The sequence below is a fragment of the Patella vulgata genome, chromosome 4, assembly GCF_932274485.2.
Source record: "Patella vulgata chromosome 4, xgPatVulg1.2, whole genome shotgun sequence".
NCBI classification, from domain to species: Eukaryota; Metazoa; Mollusca; class Gastropoda; family Patellidae; genus Patella; species Patella vulgata.
The window spans coordinates 44,413,017-44,440,585 of record NC_065882.2 but is presented as its reverse complement, the minus strand read 5'-3'; the positions used below and the strand labels follow the sequence as shown (position 1 = coordinate 44,440,585).

The 27,569-nt window shown below is 33.4% G+C and overlaps 1 protein-coding gene across 1 annotated transcript; it reads left to right on the top strand.

Moving 5' to 3' along the window:
* Positions 1 to 27,569, top strand: LOC126818802 (ubiquilin-1). The gene is made up of 15 exons (XM_050546375.2): positions 1 to 157; positions 1,288 to 1,440; positions 2,567 to 2,599; positions 3,121 to 3,264; positions 4,336 to 4,461; positions 5,959 to 6,009; positions 6,677 to 6,754; positions 10,437 to 10,569; positions 11,057 to 11,224; positions 13,309 to 13,448; positions 16,365 to 16,448; positions 16,650 to 16,765; positions 17,652 to 17,889; positions 18,099 to 18,183; positions 23,670 to 27,569. The coding sequence occupies exons 1-15, from the start codon at positions 50 to 52 to the stop codon at positions 23,729 to 23,731; spliced, it is 1,719 nt and encodes a 572-aa protein (XP_050402332.1). The 5' UTR covers positions 1 to 49; the 3' UTR covers positions 23,732 to 27,569.

The following is a 27,569-nucleotide window of genomic DNA, read 5'->3' as shown; positions in this document are numbered from 1 at the left end:
AAATCTTAACCGGATATTCCATCTTTTAATCGAGTGATCACGAACCAACATGGCGGACAACTCAGAAAATTCTGGATCTTCCCTTATCAAAATCAACGTTAAAACACCTAAGGAAAAACATGAAATTGAAATTCGATCTGACGGAGGCATAAAAGAGGTAACTGTTTCAAGATTATAAAGTTATTTTTCATAAGCAATGGGACGGACTGGACCCATAATCACTTACACGGTATTGTTTTGTGTACATTTTCTGGTCAAATTTGCTTAATAATAATGTCATCATGAACGTTGTCGTCATCTATACGGGCTTCTTATAATATAACAAGTAAACAGTATCCGTGTATCATTCTCAAAAGTGTGAAACTACTGGTTTTTAGGAGTGTAGATAAATTTGAATAGGCCTCAAGATTCCATATTAATATTTATATTAGGCCTATTAAGAATGATCAATTAAATATTTCAGACTACATCTATCATATAGTTTGTAAATAAAGATAGCTTAAAAGACAGGACCTGATAATAATAATTTCTTAGCCATGTAGTATTGGTAGAGACTGTAATGATAAGGCGTTGTCACTTTCTGTGGTAATGAGCCAATTGAGGTCTTCAACTTCGGTCATGTTCTGTTATTCCATTTAATGAGTTGATGTAATTATTTATCATACACATTTTTGAGTACAAATGGGCAGACTGAGACACTTTGGGGGGTCTTCTGACAGTATTTTGATAGATACTGGTGCTTATTTTGGGGAGTACGCTCTGTAAAGAACAATCATGTATGTGTAGGTTTTTAGCATTACTAATAGTCAATACTAATCTTCTGTGTTAATATTTACATGCTTTGTGACAAATTTAATTTAACTACATTGTTTAACTGCATGTCATGAAAAGCATAAATACAGGCATATTGTTACAGTTGGTCCTTTATCTTTTGTATGTGTGAGCATGAACAACCAAAATCTCTAGAAGTAAAGTTCTTTCAAAAACCGGTACCCAGTAAGCGTATAGTAGAATTTCATATGTTGTGCATATTGCTATAACTGACACCACCGGTAATATACAGTATGGAGGGGCTATACATACATGTACTTGTTTTGACAGGTATGCAAGTATGCTGGTAACATTATTCCTTAGTCAGCTTGGTGTAAATTTACTCAGCTAATATAGTTTTAAAGCATTCAACTGAGAATGAAAAGAAGTAGAAATTGTGGCAGTCACAATGTTGTGTCTATCCCTCTCAATTGTTATAGAACGTGGATGTGTTATTACACATATTTTTATTTTCAGTTAAAAGAAGAAGTCTCCAAAAAATTTGGTGCACCATTAGAACAAATATGCTTGATATTTGCTGGTAAAATTTTAAAAGATGGTGACACATTGGCTCAACATGGTATTAAAGATGGTTTAGTAGTACATTTGGTAATTAAGTCAGCCAACAGGGTAAGTTTATATATTGTTACATAAGTATACATAATTACTGTAATTTAATTACCCACTAGATACATATATAAATGTTGATGGATTCATCCATTTCGTAAAACACCTGTGATTATCACTTATCATTTCATATAATTACAAATTAAGTTTAATGATTGCATATATTCCTGGTATCACCTAAGGAAAAACATGAAATTGAAATTTGATCTGACGGGGAGGCATAAAAGAGGTAACTGTTTCAAGAAGATAAAGTTGTTTTTCATAAGCAATGGGACAGACTTTAACTATTATTATAGTGAGAACTGCCAGCTCTTTATCTAATCTCCCATAATGTATCTTTAATTAAACGATATAATAGGCATTTTGAGAACGCTTTGTGGATTCTAGCACGTTATAGAGATGGACTATAGTATTGCACATTATATAATTTGCGTGTGCGTTGGATCAGAAGGTCTGTCATTGAGTCAAGTGGCATGGTTTTGATTCCCTGCTTGTACGTGACAAGGAGTAGGGTCGTCTGTCCAACCTCGTGGGATTCCCCAGGTCCTCCAATTTTTTCCCACTGCTAATGACCCCTACTTGCAAGCGAATTATTGAAATAAAATTGAAACATATGTCCTGAAATGACCTAGTTTGTGTCAAGTGGATGTTGCTAAGTAGATTAGAATGGTTCAACCATTTAATGACTTAATTTAAAAATGGAGAAGCAAGGCTAAGGTTCAAATGACCATTACAGTGGTTACGATCAATCCACACATCTTGTCAAAACTACAATCATTGATAACTTCACTCAAAATAAAGTAATTTGAATGGAATTTTCAATATATTCTCTTTGCATTAACTATTTTTAATATATTATAGCGATAATGGCCAGCTCTTTATTTAAATCTTACATAATGCCCCTTTTAGTTCAAATTGATCAGTGTGATGATATTTCAGAAAATAAATTTTTTTATTAAATTATTTTTGATTGTGTGTATGGTTTCAATTGAATAAAAATAAACAATTTGATGATAGTTAAAACTTTCTCTGAATTACATACAAGATGAATTCAAAGAAGAAATTAAAACCATGTCCAACTTACAGATTTAAACACATTATTTGACAAAAAATATTTTATATTTTTCAGACCCAAGCTACACCATCAGCTGCTCCAACTGAGGTATTGTTTTCACTTCTTTTGAAATATGAATTACAATATATTATCAGCATACTTTCAAAATGATATATCTGGACTTTTCAGAAGTAACAAAAAACTTAATATTGAAGTTATATTACATTTTTTTTTATAATATTTGTTGGGCTAGTTTATTCTCAGAACTTGGTGATCAGACTTATAATATTTTGAATGCCATCTCCTACACGTATCTCATTTTTTACCCAAAGTTGGATATTTGATGTTACAAGGTTTTGTTACCTTTACATGTATATAAACCATATTTTTTTTATTGGCCATGCTATCCCATTATGGCCACAGAGGAAAACAAATTTGAGATAAAAATCTGCGCCCAGTGACAATCTTGTTTTTTTTTCAAATTTAAACATCTCACTTTAAAAATCATTAAGTAGCTCTTTTAAGATGAGGGCCAGTTGAATAGACTTTGGATTTTGGAGTTTTTCATTTGACAGTGATCAATATATCAGGAATCTTTAACCAAATATCAATGTTTTGGACAATTTTAGCCGACTTCTTCAGCTCCTTCTCCTCCAGCTGATATAGGGGCCTCTCCTTTTGGACTTGGTGGGCTTGGTGGACTGGCTGGCCTTGGTAATCTGGGAATGGGCTCTGCAAACTTTATGGAAATGCAGCAAAGAATGCAGAGAGAGGTAAGATTCTTCTTGGGGTTTATTTTTCAATTTCCAAGTAATGTCAAAATCTTGAAATGAAGTCTTTATGTATTTGACATTACTAGACTTTTGACTGAAAGGGTTGGTCATCAAATAAAAGATAATATAGATTTGGTGAATTCTTTACGCAAAACTTGTTTAAAAGAATTATTGGCACAGGAAGATATTATTGATGTCTTGAGAATGTGTATTACTATTTAATAATTTATGCGAAATTACATTGGATGAATATAAGAGCACCAGGGGACATGAGTTATAATTTGATCAACACATATGTTTTATTTGAATTCTCCAATTTGTCAGTATACTAGCTGTGGTATAAGTTCTTTAAAACGCAAATTAAATTGTTATGAAATATTGTGAGAATAACAGGAAAAGGGATCTAAGGCCAAGGATAAATTCTATGTCTAAAAACACGTGATATGAAAGTTACCATTCCATGTTAGGCATGAGTGAATAATCACATGATTAATAACATCATAATTAGCCAATAGAATAATTAATGGCGGTGAATCTGAGACTATATAATTAACAGAATGTGCTCTCTAGGATAGACACCAGGTAGATTCTAAGAAAGGAGAGACCGTTGAGGTTCAAGGGACACCATCTGGTTTCAGAATGCTCCGTTAAGTCATAGGAGAGTCATATGATGTATTGGGATCCGCCAGTAAACTCGTTTTACGGAATGGTGGGGTTGAGAGAGTAGAGAATGACTTTTATTATAATTTATGCTTGTAATTATGTAATCAGCTTGATATAAAACTATAGAAACCATACTTTTGTTCCTGTCATCTTGTTTGTTAATCATACAGTATTTTGGGACTCATAACGTGGGATGTCAGAATTACATTTAAAGATACACAACACGAGTCCTAAAAAGTGCTTTACAAATACTGCCAGAGACAATACTAGACGATCAAGAGCTGTTCCAAAATATGCAGTAAGAAAAGATGCATGAGTCATACGCCGGATGTGGCGACCGGTTTCGTACATTTTGGCTTTCCACGTCTGACAGACGACCCATGGTACTACATATGTTCTGTATTTCAGATGATGGGTAATCCTGAGATGTTGAGACAGATGATGGATAATCCCTTTGTTCAACAAATGATGTCTAATCCTGATGTGATGAGACAACTTCTAATGAATAATCCACAGATGAGAGATCTAATGGAGGTAACTATAAAATTTATAATATGTATACACCACATTTCCATGTGGACATATATTGTCGTCGCTCCCCGTCAGTCATTCCGTCCGTCTGTCTGTCCATCCGTCGTCCACAATTTCTTGTGAACGCTCTAACGCCAAAAGTTACCATCCGATTGTTTTAAATTGGTATATGTTGTTTACATAAGTGAGATGAAGAAGCCTATTTAATTTCAATAATTTCTGCTTATTACGTCTATGGTTATGTGCCGTGTTTCACTTTGTTGAACCTTGTGAATGCTCTAACGACAAAAGTTATCATCCAATCTTAATGAAATTTTTATACATTATTTAAATTAGTGAAACGAAGTATCCTATTGAATTTCAGCAATTTCCGTTTATTTTGTCTAGAGTTATGGTCCTTGTTTCACTTTATTGAACCCTGTTAACGCTCTAACATCAAAAGTTATCATCCGATCTTTGTGAAATTTATATGCATTATTTAAATTAGTGAATTTCAGCAATTTCCGTTAATTTCTTATAGAGTTATGGCCCTTGTTTCAATTTGTTGAACCTTGTGAATGCTCTAATGCTAAAAGTTATCATCCGATCTGTATGAAATTTATATGAGTCATTTAGATTAGTAGAATGAAAAATCCTATTGAATTTCTGCAATTTTCGTTTAGTACTTCTAGAGTTATGGCCCTTGTATCACTTTGTTGAACTTTTGAACGCTCTAACACCAAAAGTTATCATCTAATCTTGGTGAAATTTATATGCATTATTTAAATTAGTGAAACGAAGAATCCTAATGAATTTCAGCAATTTCCTTTTATTACGTCTAGAGTTATGGCCCTTGTTTCACTTTGTTGAACCTTGTGACGCTCTAACGCCAAAAGCTATCATCTGATCTGTATGAAATTTATATGCATTTATATGAAAGTTATCATTAAATTTGTAAAACGGAGGTCTACTGAATTTCAGCAATTTCCGTCAATTATTTCTAGAGTTATCAGCCGATCTGTATGAAATTTATATGCATTATTTAAATTAGTAAAATGAAAAAGCCTGTCAGATTTCAAAATTTTCTGTAAAGTACTTCCAGAGTTAAGGCCCTTGTTTCAGTTTGTAGAACCTTATGAAACCCTCAAACGACAAATATTATAATCTGATCTGTATGAAACTGTCTTGTAAATGCCCCAATTACCCATAAACGAATAAATATGCGACAACCCTTTTCAACTGCTCGAGCGATTTAGCTGCGGTGTAAATTTCTTTGCCTGGCAACCCATTTTTTTCTCTTTGTAAAGTATTTAGAACATACTTTGAATTTCTTTTCAAATGTATCAGTAAATTATATACCGGTACCCCTGAATATCAGCTTCCGATAGAAAATGCAGTAAATCTATCTAACCATATTATTATGTAAACAAAGCAAATAGTACTGTAAGTGTAATAATGTATGTTGTGTAAATGGTAATGTCTATGAAAGTAGAGACTAATCATTGATATTTTTTCCTGTAGAGAAATCCAGAAATTACCCACATGTTGAATAATCCTGAATTAATGAGACAGGTAGTATTGTACCCTTTTTTTAATCATTTTATAAGTAAACAGATTGCCGAAGTCTTTTCGTTTGCTCTTAATTTGTAATGATGGTTTACTTGGACTTAAAGTTGGCATATTTGACTAAATTCACTTTCTAGCCATTTCTCTTTTATTTTGCTTTACTTTACCCAGTTGTCGTGTTTCTAAGTCAATAGAAAATAGTTTTATATTGTTCCCTAAATAACTGATATAAGTCGGTCCTACCTATTCAGATAAGATTAACATATTTTGTTGAAAAATCAAATTCATGAGCAAACCAAAAGTAGCCAATTATCTTATTTTACTTTGTTTGTTAAATGTGAAAATCTATTGCAGAGATATGTACTTCTTAACTGTGTAAAACTATTGATTACTAACTTTTACACGATATATCAGCCCAGTATGTTTAATCTGATATAGAAAACAATGTTGTACACATACATATTTTAGACGTTAGGTCTTGGTACAATATCATTATTTTTTCCTCTCCGTAATAATTAATAAAATAAAAAAATAAAACTTTTTGATTATGTATCGACGATATACTGTCTTGCTATTAAGCGTGCTAAAGTGAAGCAAAGTATATTCCTATAATAAAGTCAGTGGAGCTTACTTAGACTAATATAAGTGTGATCTATTGTTATATCTTTTATAGACAATGGAGTTGGCAAGGAATCCATCGATGTTACAAGAATTGATGAGAACTCAAGATAGGGCCATGAGTAATTTAGAGGCAAGTAGTATTTATGAATCAATTTTTTTCTTTTCAATTTAAGTTAAGTTTACAGAGTACCGGTACATAAAGCAAGCGCATAAAAGGAGTATGTGCATAAAGCCAGTTTGATTATTATATATGCTGCTGTATTCCAATTCCACAAAAATTTGATTAATATTATCTGATAGATAACTGTTTACATAATACATTATGCACAAAAACACCTTCAATTTTTAGTTTACAATAATATATTTGGAGGTGATAGTCTTGACGTCAAATGCATTACAGTACACTCAAATTTTGTGTGTTTTAGCTAATCTGCAAATATCGGTATCTTGGGTAGAGCTATAACAGCTACTTTTAGTGGAGATATCTCAATTATGAGTGTATTAATTAGATTATAATTGGTTTCTGTAATCTGTATTATCAAATCAAGCAGTTACGTGGGAAATATGGTGGTGGGGTGGTGATGGTTGGAACAATTTTATGTTCAGCAAATTTAGTTCCATAAAATAGGGTCAGTTGGGTAATAGTAATAGTGAATATTTTGTTTCTGGCTTTGTTATATAAATTGAAAGGATTATAAATACACCCACATGGAAATGTGATCGTATATTGCCATTGCCTCCGTCTGTTGTCACAATTTCTTGTTATTCCGTGCCCCAAGGTAGCATAAATGGCCCTATCTTCTTTACATGCTATTCCAGCACTTTACAGTATTTTGTGGGTAACAATCTAACTTTGGTTTGTTATGCTGACGATCACAACATCTACGGTTGTTTTAAAGCTTGTGTTCATGCATCTGAGGGGCAAACCATTTTGGATTTGTCCGCAACAATGGACGACATAAAGCATAGGCTGAAGATGAACGACGACAAGTCAGAGTTCATCGTGTTTGGCAGTTCACAGGCTCTATCCAAATGTGCTACACCTACGATTAAAATCGAAGCTGTATTTGTACCAAGATCAACATCAGTTAAAGTTCTTGGAGTTACCATGGATCAAAATCTAACCAAGTCCCATATTGCATCCAAGACATGTGCTGCGTCGCTATCTTTATTAAACATAAAGAAAATAAGACACTATTTGGACAGACCGACGTGTTTTAAGCTGGCCAACACTCTCATATTGTCACATCTAGATTACTGTAACGGTCTTTTTGTGTATTTATCAAAAACTACACTCGCCCCTTTTCAGCGAGTGCAAAATCTTACGGCCAAATTGATTCTTGGACAACCCACATTCTTCAGTTCATCCTACACCCTAAAACAACTCCATTTACTTGTAATAGATGTCCATGCTGAATATAAAACTCTATTGATGGTATATAAATGTTTGAACGATAATGCTCCAATTACCTTTATGATCTTTTAACATAAACCCGCAACCATTTTTCTGGTTACGCCAAAATTTGAAATTTCGTGGCCTGCTTGCATTATTTAAGTTAGTTAAATGAAGAAGCCTATTTCAGCAATTTCCGTTTATAACTGCTAGAGTTATGGCCTTATTTCACTTTGTTGAACCTTTTGAATGCTCTAACCGTTCAATTTATCGTGCGATCTGTATTAAATGTACAGTAGAATCTGTATTAAGCAGACACCCAAGGGAATTTTCACGACTGACCGCTTAACGGGAGTGGCCTCTTAATAAAATCTTGGTGTTTTTTTTGTACTGACATCAATTAAATATTTCGCTTGGATGCATTAAAGATACATTCCTGCATACAAACTGGCTGATTTAATGGTATATATGGACTAAAAACATATTCAAACTAATTAATTTGTCATAATTTTGCTTCATATCCTTCTCAAACATTGTAATTGCGAAGGAATACCATGCTATAAGAATTCGATCAAACCAGGTCATGTTTACGTCACGTGACTTACCTCTCTTGGAAGTCAGAGGAGAATTCATTGCATACATAAGATGATGTTGTCTTTAACCGCTTACTATTTATTACAAATATCGAATCTTTATTAAATTCTCGGATTATCCACTACCCGCGTCTTTTTCCATCATTTTTATCTCAGAAAGTGTTGTACGCCTAACTCTTCATAAAGTTTATCAACTTGTACATCAAGCGCTCAATGTTCGCGTGTGACCTTTGACATCACGCGTGCAGAAATTCCAAATCGTCGATTAGGTTAACCCTTACATTTTTGTCCTGTTTTTTTGGGCAATCTAGTATTTTTCTAGTAAGATTGGATACCTCTACTTTCCATATATACCAAAATTGCCATACTTTTATTGGAAATAACCACCCGATAAATACTTTTCTGGGAACCCATCTTTAAGCGAACATCAGTACTTTCTTTTGTAAATTTGGCCGTCGCTAAAACTTGCATGGAACGAAAATTCTTTGACTCAAATCTGACATGTCATTTTGTATCAACAACGATACTACAGTCTCCCATTGTGATGCATTCGATAATATTTATCCATTTTTGTGAAGAAAATCGATGAATTAATTTTATTTTTATCAAACAAGCACGTGAACTAAAAACCATCGCTGAATTTGTCACCTATTATGAGGGGGTGTAACTCTGCATGTTATATTATAGGAGGCGCTAAAACGTCTGTTTAGCAACAAAGTGGCAATGGAAAAGAGATACCAGATGATCGTGACAAAACTCGCCGGTACTTTTAATTATATTCAATCAGTATCTAATTATGTTTCGTTACGCGTGAAAACAACGAGCGAGTTGGTCGTTTAATAAAACAAAACATTAATTAACAGATAATCCTGTTATTATTTTTTTCACATTTCTTTTTACCTGATCAGCGGGGGTCCAGCTAATTAACTATTAATCACAGGATTAGAGGGGGTGTTAAGAAGAACGACAAGATGGTATCGTTCAACAATGGCCGTTGAATGGGCGATGTTTTGTTAAATTTATTAGTAAAACAGTGACCGTTGATTAAAGAAATGAAACAATATAATTTTTACGGGGGGAATTTATTGTGACTGCTTACAAGGAGATGTCGCTGAATAGGAGTGGCTGCTCATACAGATTCTACTGTACATGCATTATTTCAATTAATAACCTAAAGAAGCCTTTTGAATTTCAGCAGTTTCTGGTAATAACTTCCAGAGTTATGGCCCTTGTTATCATCCAATCTGTATCAAATTTATATGCAATATTTAGATCACTAAATCAAAGAATCCTATTTCAACAATTTCCATTAATTAGTTCTAGTGTTATGGCCCTTGTTTCACTTTGTTGAACCATGTGAACGCTCAATAGACAAAAGTTATGATCCGATATGTATGGAATTTATATGCATTATTTAAATCACTAAAATGAAGAAGCTTATTGGATTTCAGCAATTTCCGTTAATTACTTCTAGAGTTATGGCCCTGGTTTCACTTTTTTGAACTCTTTGTGAACGCTCTATTGACAAAAGTTATCATCCAATCTGTATTAAATTTAAATGCATTATTGAGATTAGTAAAATGAAGAAGCCTATTGAATTTAAGCAATTTCTTTTAATTACTTCTACAGTTATGGCCCTTGTTTCACTTTGTTGAACAATGTGAACATTCGATCTGTATGAAATGGATATCAGTGTCTTGTAAATGCTCTTTTTTTACCCAAAAAAGCATAGAAATGTGACAACTCTTGTCGACTGTTCGGACGATTTAGCTGCTTTGGGGGGTATGTTTCGTTGCCTGGCAACCTATCTTCATCTATATTAACAGAGTATTCCTGGTGGATTTAATGCCTTACAAAGAATGTACCGAGATGTACAGGAACCTATGATGAATGCAGCCCAGGAAGGATTTGGCACCAATCCCTTTGCTTCATTAGTTAATCAAGATGGAAGTAATACAGGTATAGTATAAGACAATTTATAATCACTTGAGCTTATTAGTCAGCCTAAAAAGCCGAGAAAGTTCATCCAGATTTTCCGGCGTGGTTCCCCCTTGTCAGTGATGCAGGACGGAGGGCCTGACAAGGTCAGCTGTCTAGTCGTTCGAATGGGACGAAAAACTGAGGTGCCGTGTACATATTGGTGTGCACGTAAAAGATCCCTTGGCAGTTGGAATTCGATACAAGAGTAGGCTGTAGCGCCGCTGCCCGGGCAAAATTTTTCTCATAGCACACTGTATGGCGTATGCCTGTATTCATTATCCCAGTTTAGGAGCAGAACAGTAGGACGTTAAACCCCATTTTATTTCATTTCATTTATTTATGTCATTGTGGAGGGCCTCTCCACACCTTTATGATTTTGAATTGCCAATATTTTTTCTTCGGAAATTTAATTCCCAGTAATCAAAAAATCGTAACAAATTGTTTATTATTTGATTCCTTATTTAAGAATCAACTGATAGTCAGAGAGGTAGAGAAAATACGGCACCATTACCAAATCCGTGGGCTCCTGCTGGTTCACAGACAAACACTACTAGTAATACAACTACTACATCTACTACTCCAACATCTAATACCTCTCTTCCAAGCTTTACTCCTCAAGCTGGTGGACCTTTTGGTAATTAATATTTACAGCTCATTTATTATTTTAGACGATTAAAATTCCTAGACATCTTTGAATTTGTATAAAAATAAGTGTTGATTTAATTAAGTTTGATGTGTTGATTTAGTTTGTGAAATTGGTACATCTATCATCTGTCTATATTTAAAACAGTAAATTTTGAGGTATAAATCAAAAATGTTGACAGTTTCATACAAAATAAGAATTATTAGTTAATTTTAAAGGCCATATGGTTGTAATTTTTGGAACCTTAAAATAAACAAAAATGATTCTAAAAGCACATATTAATGTAATATGAATGTATGTAAAGTGATTTATATAGTAAATTTAAAAAAAAAAAGTAATTTCTAATCCATTATGTTCGGTGAAATACGTGAACAGTTCAAATTGAAAGGGAGTCATTTATGCCTGCTTAGTACACTCTTCATATTTTTAAATTATTATTTTGTCGTTTGTGAATCAGTTTTTACTAATTACTTTCACATTGTGTTGTAGGATATGTTTTTATTTGTTCATTATGAAATGGCACGCGAAATCATAGGTTACACGACTCGTGCACTGATTATAAAATGTTAATTGTGTCTTAAATATTGGATATTAGGGTCCTATAGTTTCATGGCAGGATAACAAAATTGATCAATATTGAATTCTAATTTGTGTTTTTAATTTCGAATATTATAGAAAATTTTGAGTTAGAGACTTAAAGCTTAAAGATACATTTTTGCCTATTGCAGGCCTTTCTTTAGGCCTTAAATGTTATATAAATATTAATTAGACATTATTTACATGACAAGACCATAATCAACTTCCAAGCCATCAGATGGCTCTGATTTTAAGTTGATTAGAACGGTTTGACAATTTAATGATTTAATTTAAAAATGATGAAGCAAGGCTAAGGCTCAAATGACCAGTACAGTGGTTACGATCAATGCACACATCTTGTCAAAACTACAAACAGTGATAACTTAGCTCAGAATAAATTAATTTGAGTGAAAATTTCAATATATTCGTTTTGCATTATCTATTTCTGAACTATTATAGCAAGAACGGCCAGCTTTTTATCTAAATCTTGCATAATGTATCTTTAAGGCAGGACACTACCTTATAAAACACTCTGTATAGATTGATCTGTCAAATTTTAATATCAGCTAAAATTGCCCAAAATAGTTAAAATTTGTTGATTTTTCAAGTCGTGTCCAGCCTTTATATTATATAGTGTTAAATATTTAGTCATTTGTATAGGTAAATCAAATTTTTAACTTTTAACTTGCTTTTTTCCATACTCAATTTTTCACCCATATCAGGTCTTAGAAAATCAAATTCTCAAAATCTATGAGAGATAATGGTCTCATCTTTGGAATACGATTAGTGCTATAGCTACTGTTTGCAATAAGGTGATTTTCAAAGTGTTTGTTATACATTTGGACATTTTATTGTACAAAATCCTTTTAGTGGTGTGTTCGGCCACACCCACTTGTTTTATGTGGGATGCATAATGTTCTTTATTAACATTCAAATAGTAAAATTTATGCCTTATTGCACTCTTTAATGCCTATATATGTTATTCCAAATCACAAATAGTTTGTTTCAATAAAATTGTTGAAGATTTTAATTTCCTAACATAGCCACCATGAATATATAAAAAAATCCAATATGGCCACCATTTCCATGACAACAAATAAACATTTTGCGCTCAAATTATCAAATCTGATTTGGGACATCATAAAATGGCAAGTTTCTGTTATCAATGTAAAATTCTTAGGTAGTGTCCTGCCTTAAAATAGTAATATATTTTGTCTCATCACTAGAAATAACACATCAGATCAACCCATTTCTACACCGATGGTTTAACTCCTTTAAGATTTCAAGCAATTATTTACAGATGTATATAAAATATATACTTAAATATACTAAATGGATTGCATGATTCTATCGGCCTGGATATTTAAATTATTTGCATTTATTGTGGAAAAAAATTTAGTACTGCACAAATCGAAAAAAAATTGATACTTTCTAATTTTTGTATTGTTTAATTTTCTATAAGAAATAAGTTGTTTTGAATTATTTACTATTTCTTTCAGGAATGTTTAATACACCTGGAATGCAGAGTTTGATGCAGCAAATGCAACAAAATCCACAGATGATGGAGAATATGTTACAGGCACCATACATGCAGGCCATGTTACAAACTATGTCTACAAACCCTCAACTATCTCAACAGGTTTGTCAATAGACCATAACAGGGCTCACACTGTCGGTTGCCAAAGTCGCAATTTGCAATGAAAATATGAAAGTGGCGATTAAAATTTGATTTGGGCGATAATGTTTTGCGGTACTGGCGATTCTTTTTGAGAGCTGGCGGAAAAAAAATCTTAAAAATTCTAATCGTATTTATCCTGGATTAACCATTATTGAGTATCAATCACATGGCGGGATACTATAAATTAATCAACTGGCTGATAATCCGGATTAGTTGATTGATGATTGCCAAGGATATATATACTCTTCAAAAAAAGTAGGGGATATTCAGAAACATTACAAAACTGCGGAAATGCACTGCTGTTTTTATTAGCTAGAGTTAACCAGTGTATGTTAATAACAGGCTAATTGCCTACACGTGAACATAAACAGTTCATATAAGTGGCTTATCGGACGGCCCCATTTCACTCGCAAAGATTTTTGTCTTAATAATGAGTAATGGCTCCACCAATTCTCAGACATTCAGCAATTCGTTGTGGCATGCTCCAAATCAACCGTCCAATCACGATTTGGGGCAATCTGACCGACTAATCTTGCAGTGCCACGGCCAATTCTTGCAGTGTTGTCAGTTGACGTTGACGTCGACGAACACGTCTCCTGATCAAATTAAATGTAACACACTAAAGCAAAGATATGCTAAACAGTAAATCTTATGCAAGAACTGATAGGAAAGCAAACATTGATAGATAAACCAGCAAGCGACAGTTTTCATCAACCCTTCGTTGACGTGTCAAATTTGACAATGAACCCCTCCCACGTGTATGGCGCTATTGCGTGTCGCATGTGCAACTCAGTGGTTCTGTTGGGGTGATAAGTTCTTCATCTGTGAACATACTCTCAAAGCTTGTCAAATGTCCATGACTATTTATCATATCGCAACCTGCATAGGTATTTGCATTTCAATTTCCCCTACTTTTTTTGAAGAGTATATAACATGCGGTCTAGTTGATGTGAGGAATTAGCCAATGAAATGGTCTGTAAGGGTGAGATCTTGGCGTGTTCTGCACGGAACTGTGGGTAAACCCCTAGAAACGTCAACGCTGATTTGATTAATCAATGTCTGACATCATAGGGGCAAAAGCCGCTCATATAACCCATGATGTTTTCTCCCAGTAGGCCTACAACTAGTCAGATCTTCATGTAGTGTAGGCCATCGAAAGTATAAAAACATGAAACGAAATATACATCTGTATTTTAATCAGATTGCTTTTTCGTTCAGTACCAATAATGGTACATTTCAAGAGATCTGGAAATGTACATAAAATACACAGTAAATTAGAGACATGTTTAGATATTAGTTTATTCTTAGTCTTCATCAGAAGATTCAAAATCAATGTTATAATTTGAGTGGGATAGATATCTTCTTGATGGCTAATCAACAGCCAACACGAGCAGCGGTGGTGGTGTGGAGGGGGGAAGGGGGTCTTTGGACACGCGCCTGATCTCTGGATACATCCCCTACTGTTTTTGAAGAGTATATATAAAGCCTATGTCAAGTCATTATTTACTCCTAATGATTAATCCAAGCGGTGGTTATTTAATATTTCGTTTCGTCTTAAAAAAAGGTAAAAAAGGTAATACATGTAATCAAAATTGCCGACAGTTCCTTTCGAAGAGAATTAAATATTTTGATAGCTGAATTCCGTTTACAGTGGCTTCATATAAGGCATGTAAAATATACAAGCATGCCTACTGGATATCATTATTTCAAATTATATTATCACCATTGGTCGAAAACTTAAGTACGAGTCGAATAGTGACGACTTTTGAGCGAGAAAACAGATCGCCATTTACATGTATATCATATTACCGTCGCCAAAATGCTCTAAAAGTTAACGATGGGGAAACATTGTAAGCATCTGTTACAAATATAATTGAAATTTATACCATTCTATCAAGGATTCAGATTCTGATACCTTTACCGTACCTGAAAATAACAATAGGCCCATTGTGCACACAACACAAAAATTTATAGAAAATTGGTAATCCTTGGAATGAGATTTGACGTGTAAATACTGAAAATATATTGTGCAGTACGGTGTTCAAATAGACTAAAGTCACCAAAAAATAAAATCTGATCTTATTATATCCAAACTTTGCAAATCTATTATGTAAAGACAGATTTTTAAAGTTGTTGTATATTGTATTGTATATATCGGTAATTGTTTTATAATAAGCCTAACTGAGACATAAAATGATTAGCTGTTGTCTTTTTTATCACACATTTTTGGCAGAAAAAAAATATGAACATTTTCTTTATATAAAAATTGTCATCCATTTTGGCAGAAAAAATTGAAAGCCAGTGTGAGCCCTGGACCATAACATCTCCTTTTTATATGAAAAATGACTATTCAGCTGTCTTCCCCATAATTTCCGCTAAATTATTCCACTTCATATGTAGCAATTTTGGTATAATATAGAAAGTAGAGATGCCCAGTCTTACTAGAAAAATACTGAATTCCCTGAAAAACTTATATGGGCGAACACAAGACAAAAATGTATGGGTATCTGTAAATAACAGTATATCTGTCTGCTTGAGTAATGTAGTGAGCGCTTCTTGTGTTGATCTAGTGGCTAAAGGTTGTGAGAAAATAAAGAGATTCTGTGGTGAAATGTCCGAAAAAGAAGTTGGTATAGGATAATCGAGGAATTTACTTAGGCTTCTATGTTTATGGTAGATGGAAAGTGAACAAGCGACAAATACAATTAAATGTCCTGGAAGACTTTTGATATATGTATCAATTAATTGATATTTTTTTAAACAGTTTAATTGTACTCTTTTATAGACTGCATTGAGTTACTATATGTTTCACATTCCGTTAATACTTATTATACATGGAATTAACTAATCAGGATCTCTCATTTACAATATCTATAGATTCTAGGAAGTAACCCCATGTTTGCTGGCAACCCACAGTTACAAGAACATTTTCAACAATATATGCCTACACTATTACAACAGGTTGGTTGATATTTTATTTTTAAATTACATCAACTAAATGTCAGCTAATACAAATTGTGACAAGTAATTATTTTGTTTTATTGTAATAATTTCCTCTTAAATTGAGCCTATGGTTTTGGTTTGATTTAAGTACATCGTTAAAGAGTATGTGATAATCAATGTAGGTAAGATATAAACCAGACCGATTTTTTTTTATTTCAGATGCAAAATCCTGAAATGCAGAGCATGTTAACAAATCCTAGAGCCATGCAAGCTATAATGCAGATACAACAAGGAATGCAACAGTTGGCTCAAGAGGCTCCAGGAGTAGCACCAGGGTAAATAATTATATATATAAATATAAATAGCTTCCAAAACCAACATCGTGAATCTCTTATATTTATATACAGGGGCTAGCACATTTCAATATAACAGTAAACATTTCAATATATTGGTTTAGGGAATCATTTACTTAAAGGCTTGATGCATCATTTAACGCCATAGGAATCCCCTCTTCAAATTATAATATTGTGAAAATTTAATCTCTTAAAATTGAAATTTCATCGATCTAAGCTGCTTGCTAGTAACAAGATGCCACGAAACCTCATACATAGGCCTAGTTTAAATCCCATCAATTGTATTCTTAAACATACATTATGCAAGAGCTAAATCTGCCCACTGCAGGTTTTTTGGGGGGCCTGAAATGCTATATAAACTGTTAATTAGACATTTATTAACATGTAAAGACCTTTATCAACTCTCGATGCCATCTTATATTTATGTCAGATTTTCACTGGATTTGAATGATCGAGGCTAGACCCAAAATTCAAAAGCTAATATCTTGGTTCAGAGTGGAGCAATTTGACTTAAATTTTCAACATATTCCCTTTGCATTGTCTAGTATTTAACTTTTATAGCGAAAAACTGCCAGCTCTTTATCTAATCTTCCATAATGCCCCTTTAAGCTGGGAGAAATGGATATTTTAGCGAAAATGCAAATGACAAATCAAACCTTTAAGGTTTATGTTTCATGCCTGTCTAAATGCCTATCAAAATGTCAGTGGATGTAAATAAAACTGAATATATAGCTCCAGCGTAATTGTAAATACGATGGGAGCAGGACTACTGCAAATGAGGACAAGGTTATTGAACATTTTGTTTCATCCTGTATATAGAAAATATATATTTTATGTAATCGTGCTGTTGTATCTGTGTTAATTTTAGCATGTTGGGAATACCTCGTACAACGCCGCCATCCGCAACAACTACAAGCACACCTACATCACCTAGTACGACTACTGCTACTACAGATACAACTGGTACTACACCATCTACTGGTACTACACCATCTACTACTACTACAACATCTACTATCCCCACGCCTCCAACACAACTCCCTGCCGGTGATCAGTTTAATAGTATGATGGCTCAGATGATGCAGATGATGGCAGCTGGACAAATTGTAAGTTTACTAACATTTTTTAATGATTTAAGTAAATAATAAACCTTGTTGTGGAATAAAATATTTAAATGTTTCTGTTGGAATTGGTGTCTTACTGATTGAAGATGAAATAAGTTATTAATAAAATATTTAAATGTTTCTGTTGGAATTGGTGTCTTACTGATTGAAGATGAAATAAGTTATTAATAAAAAATTGTTATTGATTGTAGAATCAAGTACCTGAACAGAGATATTCCTCCCAGCTTGAACAATTAGCAACAATGGGTTTTGTGGATAGAGAAGCAAATATTAGAGGTAGATCAAAAACATTTTTTTTTTTGGTGCGAAAATGGGTGATCTAGAGTATAAGCTGGGAACCATTATGTTATCAGGAATTCTGTTGTTGTTTCAATGGAGGGATAATCTTGTTGGTTTCCAGTTTTCTGCTAAAAAATCCCTATGTGCAAGAGATAAACCTATAATTAACTTTGGTTTTGATCCTGTACTGACCTAGTTGTTGTGAGTGGATGTTAAACCTCATTTCCCTCTTTCTTATTGATATGAAAGTGTGAAATGGACCAAATACTGTTTTATTATACGCCCATATGAATAATTTGGACGTATATATCCGTTGCCCCATCTGTCGGTTCAACACTCCGTCATTTACAATTTCTTGTGACGCCAAAAGTCATGATCCGATTGTTTTAATATTGATATATGTTGTTGGCATTAGTGAGATAAAGAAGTCTATTTAATTTCAATAACTTCCGATTATTACGTCTAGGGTTATGGCCCTTGTTTCACTTTGTTAGACCTTGTGAACGCTCTAACATCAAATGTTATCTGCCGATCTGTATGAAATTTATATGCGTCATTTAAATTAGTAAAAAAGAAGAATTTCAGCAATTTCCATTTATTATGTCTAGAGTTATGGCCCTTGTTTCACTTTGTTGAACCTTGTGAACACTCTTAACGCCAAAAGTTATCATCTATATGAAATTTATATGCATCATTTAGATTTGTGAAACCACAAAGCCTATTGAATTTCAGCAATATACAATAATTACTTCTAGAGTTATGGCCCTTGTTTCACTTTGTTCAACCTTATTAATGCTCGATTGATGAAAGTTATCATCCGATATGTATGAAATTTATATGCTTCATTTAAATTTGTGAAACAGAGGTCTATTGAATTTCTACGAAGGCCCATTAGTGCCAAACAAAAAAAATATTAATCCTTTTGAACGAATTAATTATCTTGTTTGAACGAATTAGTATCTCATTTGAATGAATTAGTATCTCATTTGAATGAATAAATTATCTTGTTTGAACGAATCAATCATCTCGTTTGAACGAATTAGTATGTCATTTGAACGAATTAATTATCTCGTTTAAACAAGTTAGTATCTTGTTTAAAGGCTCAATACCACTCTTGTTGTAACTGAATAATATGTCCCAATCTTTATTCTGGTCAACAAATTGTACTATTTTACAATATTCCAATTAATTGGTGATATAAATTTCATCTTAACACACCTAATTTAAAAAATTGGAAAAATTCAACTAAATGATTTGAAAAGCCTGACCTAAAGCTTTTCAAATGTGACTTGGATTTAAAAATATTTTTGAACCCACGGGACAAGTAAAATAGGATTTAATGGATAATTAACACAACAGGTAAGACACTAACACATCTAGTACTTAGGCTATTTTTTATTTTCTGGAGCTGTCAAGCCAGCAAGAGTGTTATTGTCCCTTTAAAAGAGTTAATTATCTCATTTGAAGGAATTAATTATCTCGTTTGGACGTATTATTATCTCGTTTGAATTAATTAATGATCTCATTTGAACGAATTAAGATTTCGTTTGTACAGAAGCGTGGAAGGGACATGCAGAAATTGTGATCCTAATGGGTGTTTTAAGTAAAGATAATGTTATTTGATACGTAAGTTCTTTACTATTTCTAGCGTTACCGTCAGTAGAAGGAACTACATTTATGAGAAGGAGAATTAGTACAGAATATGCTGAAAGTTATCCACGTTTTAAAAGCCGAATATGTTTAATGTTAGCCTGAATTAGCCACAACATCGTAGTGAAGTCATTGTTTTATGACATGTGCTTAAACAGGCATTATGCAAGAGCTAAATCTGCCTTTTGCAGGTCTTTCTTTAGGCCTTAAATGTTATACATGTATAAACTATTCATTAGACATTTATTTACATATTTAAGTAGATTAGAACGATTTAATTGAAAATGGTAAAGCGAGGCTAAGCCTCGAAAACACACTAGGCTGGTTACATTCCGTGCACACATCTTGTCAAACCTTCAGAGGCCAATATCGTTGCTCAGAATAAAGTAATTTAATGAAAATTTCAATATATTCATTTTGCATTATCTATTTTTGAAATATTATTGCAAGAACGACCAGTTCTTTATCTAAATCTTACATAATGTATCTTTAATATTGTCAAGTTGTAGATTTGAAACGCACCCAATTAAGAAATAATTATACCTTAGCTGAATTTTCGCTAGCTCAGTGAACACAGAGAGAGACAGAGAGAGAGAAATGGGGTTTAACATCCACTCGACACAAACTAGGTCATTTCGGGGCTAAGACATCGATCAATTTTATTTCAATAATTTGCATCCACGTAGGGGTATTTAGCAGTGGGAGTAAACCGGGGGACCAGGAGAAAACCCACGAGGTTGGACGGGCGACCCTACTCCCTGTCACATCAGTGAACAGAACTACAGGTATACGATTACTTGTCAACAGCATTTACATATTAATTGAACTTTGCAGTAAAGGATTATCCCAGAGTAAATTTGTTCCTAGTGTTGATTACATTGCAATACAACGAATGGAAGAGGATTTGGGTGAGTTTCTAAGATAGAGAGGGGGGGGGGGTAGAAGAAACAACTAATTTACGAAGTCTACTTTAATGGTGCGAGTCTTGTTAGAAAAGTCTGTAGTCCTCGGATGACACGAAAAACTGTGGATGACACGAAAAAAATGTGGAATGCAGTAGCAGTATGCAAAACGAAACAAGCGTAGTAATTGTGCCGAAACATTGCCCACATTGCACGTCTCATCCCTGCCACTAGGGGCCCGTGTGGCAAAGCAACGCTGCATTGGTAACAATGGCTCAAGGTGAACCAAGAGGGGAAGGCCTCCGTGTCGGCTTTCACCGGTACCAATCAAGCGTAGGGCGGCCAGAACAGCCATTCCTTGCTTGAGCCAGCGTTCCCCTCTGAAACCCTCGGTTCCCTAGTGGGAGGGATGCAACACGCAATGCGATAAATTTTGCGGCACTACTACTCTTGCTACATTTTGCATGCTGCATACTCAAATTAGTTATTCCTTTTTAACACTACCACACCCCACCCCTCTATCTTAGAAACTCACACCCAAATCCTCTTCCAAGGCAATCAACACTGGAAATAAGTTCATCTGGCAACAATAACATTAATCCTCAATATGTAAACCTTGCTGACAAGCAGTCGTATACCTGTAGTTCTGTTCACTGAGCTATAGTGAAAATTCAGCTAAGGCACAATCTACCATTTTATTTCTTAATTGGGTGCATTTCAAATCCACTTCCTTACAGTATCATACATGTACCTGTCATAATGCCTGTTTAAGCATATAGTATACATGACATAATGTTGTGGCTAACCCAGGCTAACATTAAACAAATTGGATAATTTCCAAGGTATTCTATACTAATTCCCCTTTTCACAAGTGTAGTTCCTTCTACTGACGCCAACGCTAGAAATAGTAAAGAACCTACACCTATTAAATCATATTATTATCTTTACTTGAAACACAATTTCTGCATGTCCCTTCCATGCTTTTGTACAATCGAAATATTAATTTGTTCAAAACGAGATAATTAATTCGTTCAAATGAAATACTAGCTCGTTCAAACGAGATATTAATTCGTTCAAACGAGATACTAATTTGTTCAAACGAGATACCAACTCGTTCAAACGAGATACCAACTCGTTCAAATGAGATACCAACTCTTTCAAACGAGATAATTAATTCATTCAAACGAGATACTAACTGGTTCAAATGAGATAATTAATTCGTTCAAACGAGATACTAACTGGTTCACACGAGGTAAATAATTCATTCAAACGAGATACTAATTCATTCAAACGAAATACTAATTCGTTCAAACGAGATACAGACTCGTTTAAACGGACTAATATGTATTTTTTGTTTGGCACTAATGGGCCTTCGTAAATTTCAGTAATTTCTGTCAATTATTTCTGGAGTTATGGCCCTTGTTTTACTTTGTGAACCTTGTGAACGTTCAAACGACAAAAGTTATCATCCAATCTGTATGAAATTTATATGCATTATTTAAATTGCTAAAACAAAAAAGCCTGTCAAATTTCAAAATTTTCTGTAAATTATTTCTAGAGTTAAGGCCCTTGTTTCAGTTTGTAGAACCTTGTAAACCCTCAAACGACCAAAATTATAATTTGATCTGTATGAAATTGTCTTGTAATTGCCCTCAACCCTGGTCAACCGCTCAGACGATTTAGCTGCTGTTGGCGTATGTTTCGTTGTCTGGCAAGTCTATCTTTTGGCTAAAATCAGGTTACTCTAAATTACTCATTAATTTTTTTACGCCCACATTTTTATGTGGACGTATATTGTTGTTGTCCCTATCCGTCCGGTTTGAGCTTGTGGTTCCTAAGTTACACCATAATGTCGGTTGAGTTCGAATTTTGTGAAAACCGTACCAAAACTGCTGGACCAAATAACCGTTCCTCGTACGCAAATAGTGTAAAAGTATGGTATATCAAAGTTGTGGACCCTCTAGAGATCACAATTTTCATCAGATTTTGATGAAATTTGAAATTTATGTTTATAACCCAAGGATCTTGGTTCCTTTCAATATTTGCGCATATCGGATTGTAACTTTCTGGATTATGGCCCCGGATTGTACGGAAAATTGCATTTTTAGCTTGTGGTCCCTCTAGAAGTCACAATTTTTATCTGAGTTAAAAGAAACGATCGATTGCTTGTGGTCCCTCTAGAGGTCACAATTTTTATCTGAGTTAAAAAAAATGACCGAATAGACCACTGTTACACAATAATGTTGGGTAAATTCGAATTTCGTGAAAATCAGACTTAACTGCCTCACAAAATGGCTGCTAGTTATACGCAAATAGTGAAAAAGTATGTAATACCAAGGTTGTGGACCCTCTAGAAGTTAATGAAACTTAAATGTATGTTTATTTATAGCCAAAAGATCTCAGTTCCTTTTGATATTTGTGCATATCAGACTGTAATTGTAAATTCTGGCCCCTGATTGTACCAAAAGTCGCATTTTTTGTTCTCTATCCATCTCTTGCAAAATGTGGGCGTATCTTGCCTGGAAACCACTGGTATAATTTAACTTAGGTATGTTTGGTTAGTTCATGGGTTCTACCTCAGTCATATAATTAAGCCAGTCGTCGGGATCAATTGACATAAAAATTGACTGAATATACTCGAACATAAGGGCCAATTTACAAGCTGTGTAAAACTGGAATATTTTCCTCATCACATAGTTACGATCTATTTCTGTGGTATAGCAATAACACACTGGACAGATCAGTCCACAGAAGCATTATTAACTAATACAGTCTTGTTGGAATTAGAAAGAACTGCGCAAGAGACTTGATTTACTTTTTGCATTAACATCTATACACACACTGTGATCAGAGTTGATTATTATCACATTGTATTATGTAAGTTGATTACTTTTAAAAGTTAAAACTTTTAAATTTGATTATTTTTTTTAGCATTAACAGCTACACTAGGAGATGTAAATGCAGCCATTGACCGATTGCTCCAACAAAGATAATATTGATTATTATAGGAAAAAATTGAAATGAAAAAGACTTATTTAATGATAAAAGACATTAAAGTGTGTTGAATATTATGGTATATAATTATGTGGAAAGATAACAACAGAACAGATAAATCAACAAATTGGAATTACTGTCAAAGCCTCCAGAAAAATTCATCATATTTGTATTTATATTATTAAGTAACGGTGATTGATTATTATGATGAATTCTGTGTAATTTTCTTTGTTATGTAGTTTACAGATGTAGAACATTATCCATTTGTCTTTGCTTTGCTCAGTCATCGGACATTGAAAGCCACTAGCGATTGTTTGTCATCAATTTATTTCAATATTTACCTGTTAAAAAACATTGAGAAATCATCAATGACATGTATTATTAAATATTTCAAATTATAGCAATTGTTTTTAATTCATAAAAGAAATGATGTTTAATCTTTGTTATAATAATATTCTACCTGATAGATATCTACAGCCTACTATATCCTACTTTTTCACACTATTTCTTATAAAGTACATGTAGTTGGCTACCAAAATGGTCTTTGTTAACATTGAGTGATTTTATCAACAGATAATCAATAACTAGTATTGAAGGGGTTGAATGTAACAGATGAATTCGGTGGTAGTTTGTATATTTGACCATTAGTGTGGTTCAAGTCTTTAATTATTCCAAATTAAAAAGCTCATTAGTAGTTTATTAAATTAACCCTGACAAAAAAGAACTGATCAAAAATTGAATCAGTTGTCTATCACTTCTGATGTCTGTGTGACTGTGCAATGAATTCGCAGATCGCTGTTGACAAATAATTGCTAGTCTGCGTGTGTATTCTGTCTTCATGCAATCTTATCGGAATATTTATTACACAAATGCATCAAAATGGTACTTTCTTCATTTATATACATGTATTTACATACTCTTTTTTCATTCTAAAAGACATAAGCTTGCAATTTAGGGTGTTAAATTGTTAGAGAACATTGTACTTGTTTTAGTGATTGTAAGACCTCAGTTTAGGGGTTGTGTACACTCCTTGTCTATTTTGCAAATTTTAAAAGTTCTGAAGCTATAAAGTGTTCAATAAAGGAAGTCCTTCCTTTTATTTTCTTAAGTTAAAATGTTAATAATTATTATGGAGGTCAATTAAATATGTATTTTGGTTGGTTATAACAAGTTTAAATAATGGATGCTTGAGAAATCTACACGGTGGTTCCATTAGGGTTATATGGTAAAGCTTTTATCTTTATACAATTTGTATTCATTATTTAACTTCAGTTGGAGATTTTATTGAAATTATTGATTACTTTATCGACAGAAATGTATTCTAGCATAGTATTATTACAAAATACACATAGGCGTACAGGCTCGATGACAGTTAGGGGGGAAGAATCTGAAATGCCCGAAAAAATTTCAGGTTATAATAATATAGTCTAATTAAGATGACTGACTCAAATTCCAATTCCAATCAACAAATCAATCGTGTCTGTGAATACAGCAACTTCAACGTGGTCCAATATAGCCTACCTTTGGTGGCTGACTTGAATCCCGAACAACCAATCAGCCATCTCGGGGTATGGGGGCCTGGCCCTCCTGGAGAAAATTTAACTATCGCAAATGCGTTTTTCTGCTTCTCTAGCCGTGAGTTAAAGTAGCTAAGTCTCTAACTCAATATCATCCAAAATCTTCAACATTGAAAACACGATTTATTTGTCAAATTAAATCAACATTCATGTTGTGATCTTACCGGAAAAAGATGGGCTTTTGATATCCAATATTTAAAACAAAATAAACATTTTACCATTGGTACACAAATCGTGTACCATAATGCGCTTCAGCCCCAGTTGTATCAAGAGACTCGAGGGACGAGGCTAGACACATTGAACCAAATTAAACGGCGTATATAGACTGGAATAACCAGACGCTAGAAATTTGCACTCGCTTGAGACTGCTGGCTTATTTCGCCAAACATAACTGATTTGAAATTGGAGTAAAAACGGAAACCATTGAATGTAAATCAGTTTATATACATTCATATTACAGTATTATATGCGTTGCGACCCACTTTTGTCAATTTCTAGGTCCCAAATGTTAGCGATTTAGCTCCTTTTAGCAACTCTTAACATTATCTAATGTTTTTGTAACCGAAATACCACTCTATGCCGATTTGAATTCCAACCATCCAATCACATTGTTGCAGCTGCATTCACAAATAATAATCGATGCCCGAAAAATGTCGCACAAAGTAGAGTGGCTCCAGACAAATGCTTTAATCCATAGTCAATTCAGTACAAATTTGTGGTATTTAATTAAAAGAAAAGTAAAATTAGTGTTTTATTAGATTCCGGGGACTTTATTTTGCCAACTAGATGAAATAATAAAAATTTATTTTTTCATTTTACCTGTCTGCCCGAAAAGTCAGATGGCCCGAATGTTAGGGGAGCAGCTGCCCGCCCCCCCCCCCCCCCCCCCCTGCTCGTACGCCTATGAAAATACATTTTCATGAATAACATATGATTAAGATGGTCTTTGTTATATTTACCTTTGTATTATTATAGCATATTTGTCATATATTATAAACAAAACATTGGCTAAATTTACAATAGGCATACTTTATGACTTACTAAAGGATTCTGACATAAACTTCTTTAATGGATGTATATTTTCACATGAAATTTATAAAGAATTTAATAAATTTGTGTTAAATTTTTGAATGATATATTATATCAATGCCCATACTTCATTCTGTTTGCATCAAAATTAAATAGAGATGTATATTTTAGGAAAATATGAATATTCTCTATATCAATGTCATCTTACTATTCTTGGAAATAAAACTATAAGGTATTTGACAATATATTTAGTAACTTATTTATGGTCCATTTATGATATTCTAAGAATTAGGTGTACATAACACTAAATGTAAACAAAGGCAAGTCTAGGTGTAAGGAAAATGAAGGATTCATATTTGACCATATCAATGAAGCAAGAACAAAGCTCTGAAAATATACAAAAAGCTACATTTTGGGATCTTGCATAATTGGATAGGCGCTGGGTTCTGCCAGATGTCACTGTTGGACCCATTTTACTGTCATAGCTTTGATAAGTAAGATCATTGTTTTAATCATTGTTACTTTGTTAGTTTCATATTCAATGTATAATTTTGTATGACAAAAATCCTGATGTCAAGGTAGATATTGTAAATCAAAATCATTTTTATCTTTTTAATCATTCATTAAGTTCTTTTTTTTTTCAAATTTTCGAAATACAGATCAGTGTACGACTTCCGAATTTATTGATGTCACACAGAAGGTTGAAAACTCTGTATTATTAATTTAAATCAAATGTTATTTGTGCAGTTTTGTAGGAATAGTATGGAAAATATCTTGCTCAGCATTACAAAGAAAAACGCCCAATACAAGCTTGTCAAATATTTTGAGCAAGTGCTTGAACTTCATAACAAAAACAATAAGAATCGATCAGTCATTAGGGATATCATCAATTAATCATTTAATTAGTGAATAACATTAAGTATTTTTGTGAATTGGCAGATGTAATTAGAATATATTTTTTATAGTTACAACTGCATTTAATCAAAACAAAGCAGTTCTTCTCATATTCTCACTTGGAAGGATCACAGATAAAATTTAACAACCAGTGGAAGATTTCAGACATATTGTCTTGTGTAATGTTTGATGTTATTTTACTGCTTGTTAATATGTATTATGTTTTCTGGCAATGGGTATTGTAATGTATATAATTATAATCTGTCATCTGTTATAACCCACTGTGATTCTATAGTGAAGTTATCATACAACACCTCAATAAATCAATGCTAACTAA

Bases quoted from the DNA above. Each gene is read 5' to 3' on its own strand.
- LOC126818802 (XM_050546375.2), top strand. From the start codon at position 50: ATGGCGGACAACTCAGAAAATTCTGGATCTTCCCTTATCAAAATCAAC. The intron at 2,600-3,120 runs GTATTGTTTTCA...GGACAATTTTAG, and splicing joins CATCAGCTGCTCCAACTGAG to CCGACTTCTTCAGCTCCTTC. The intron at 16,766-17,651 runs GTAAATAATTAT...TGTTAATTTTAG, and splicing joins GCTCCAGGAGTAGCACCAGG to CATGTTGGGAATACCTCGTA.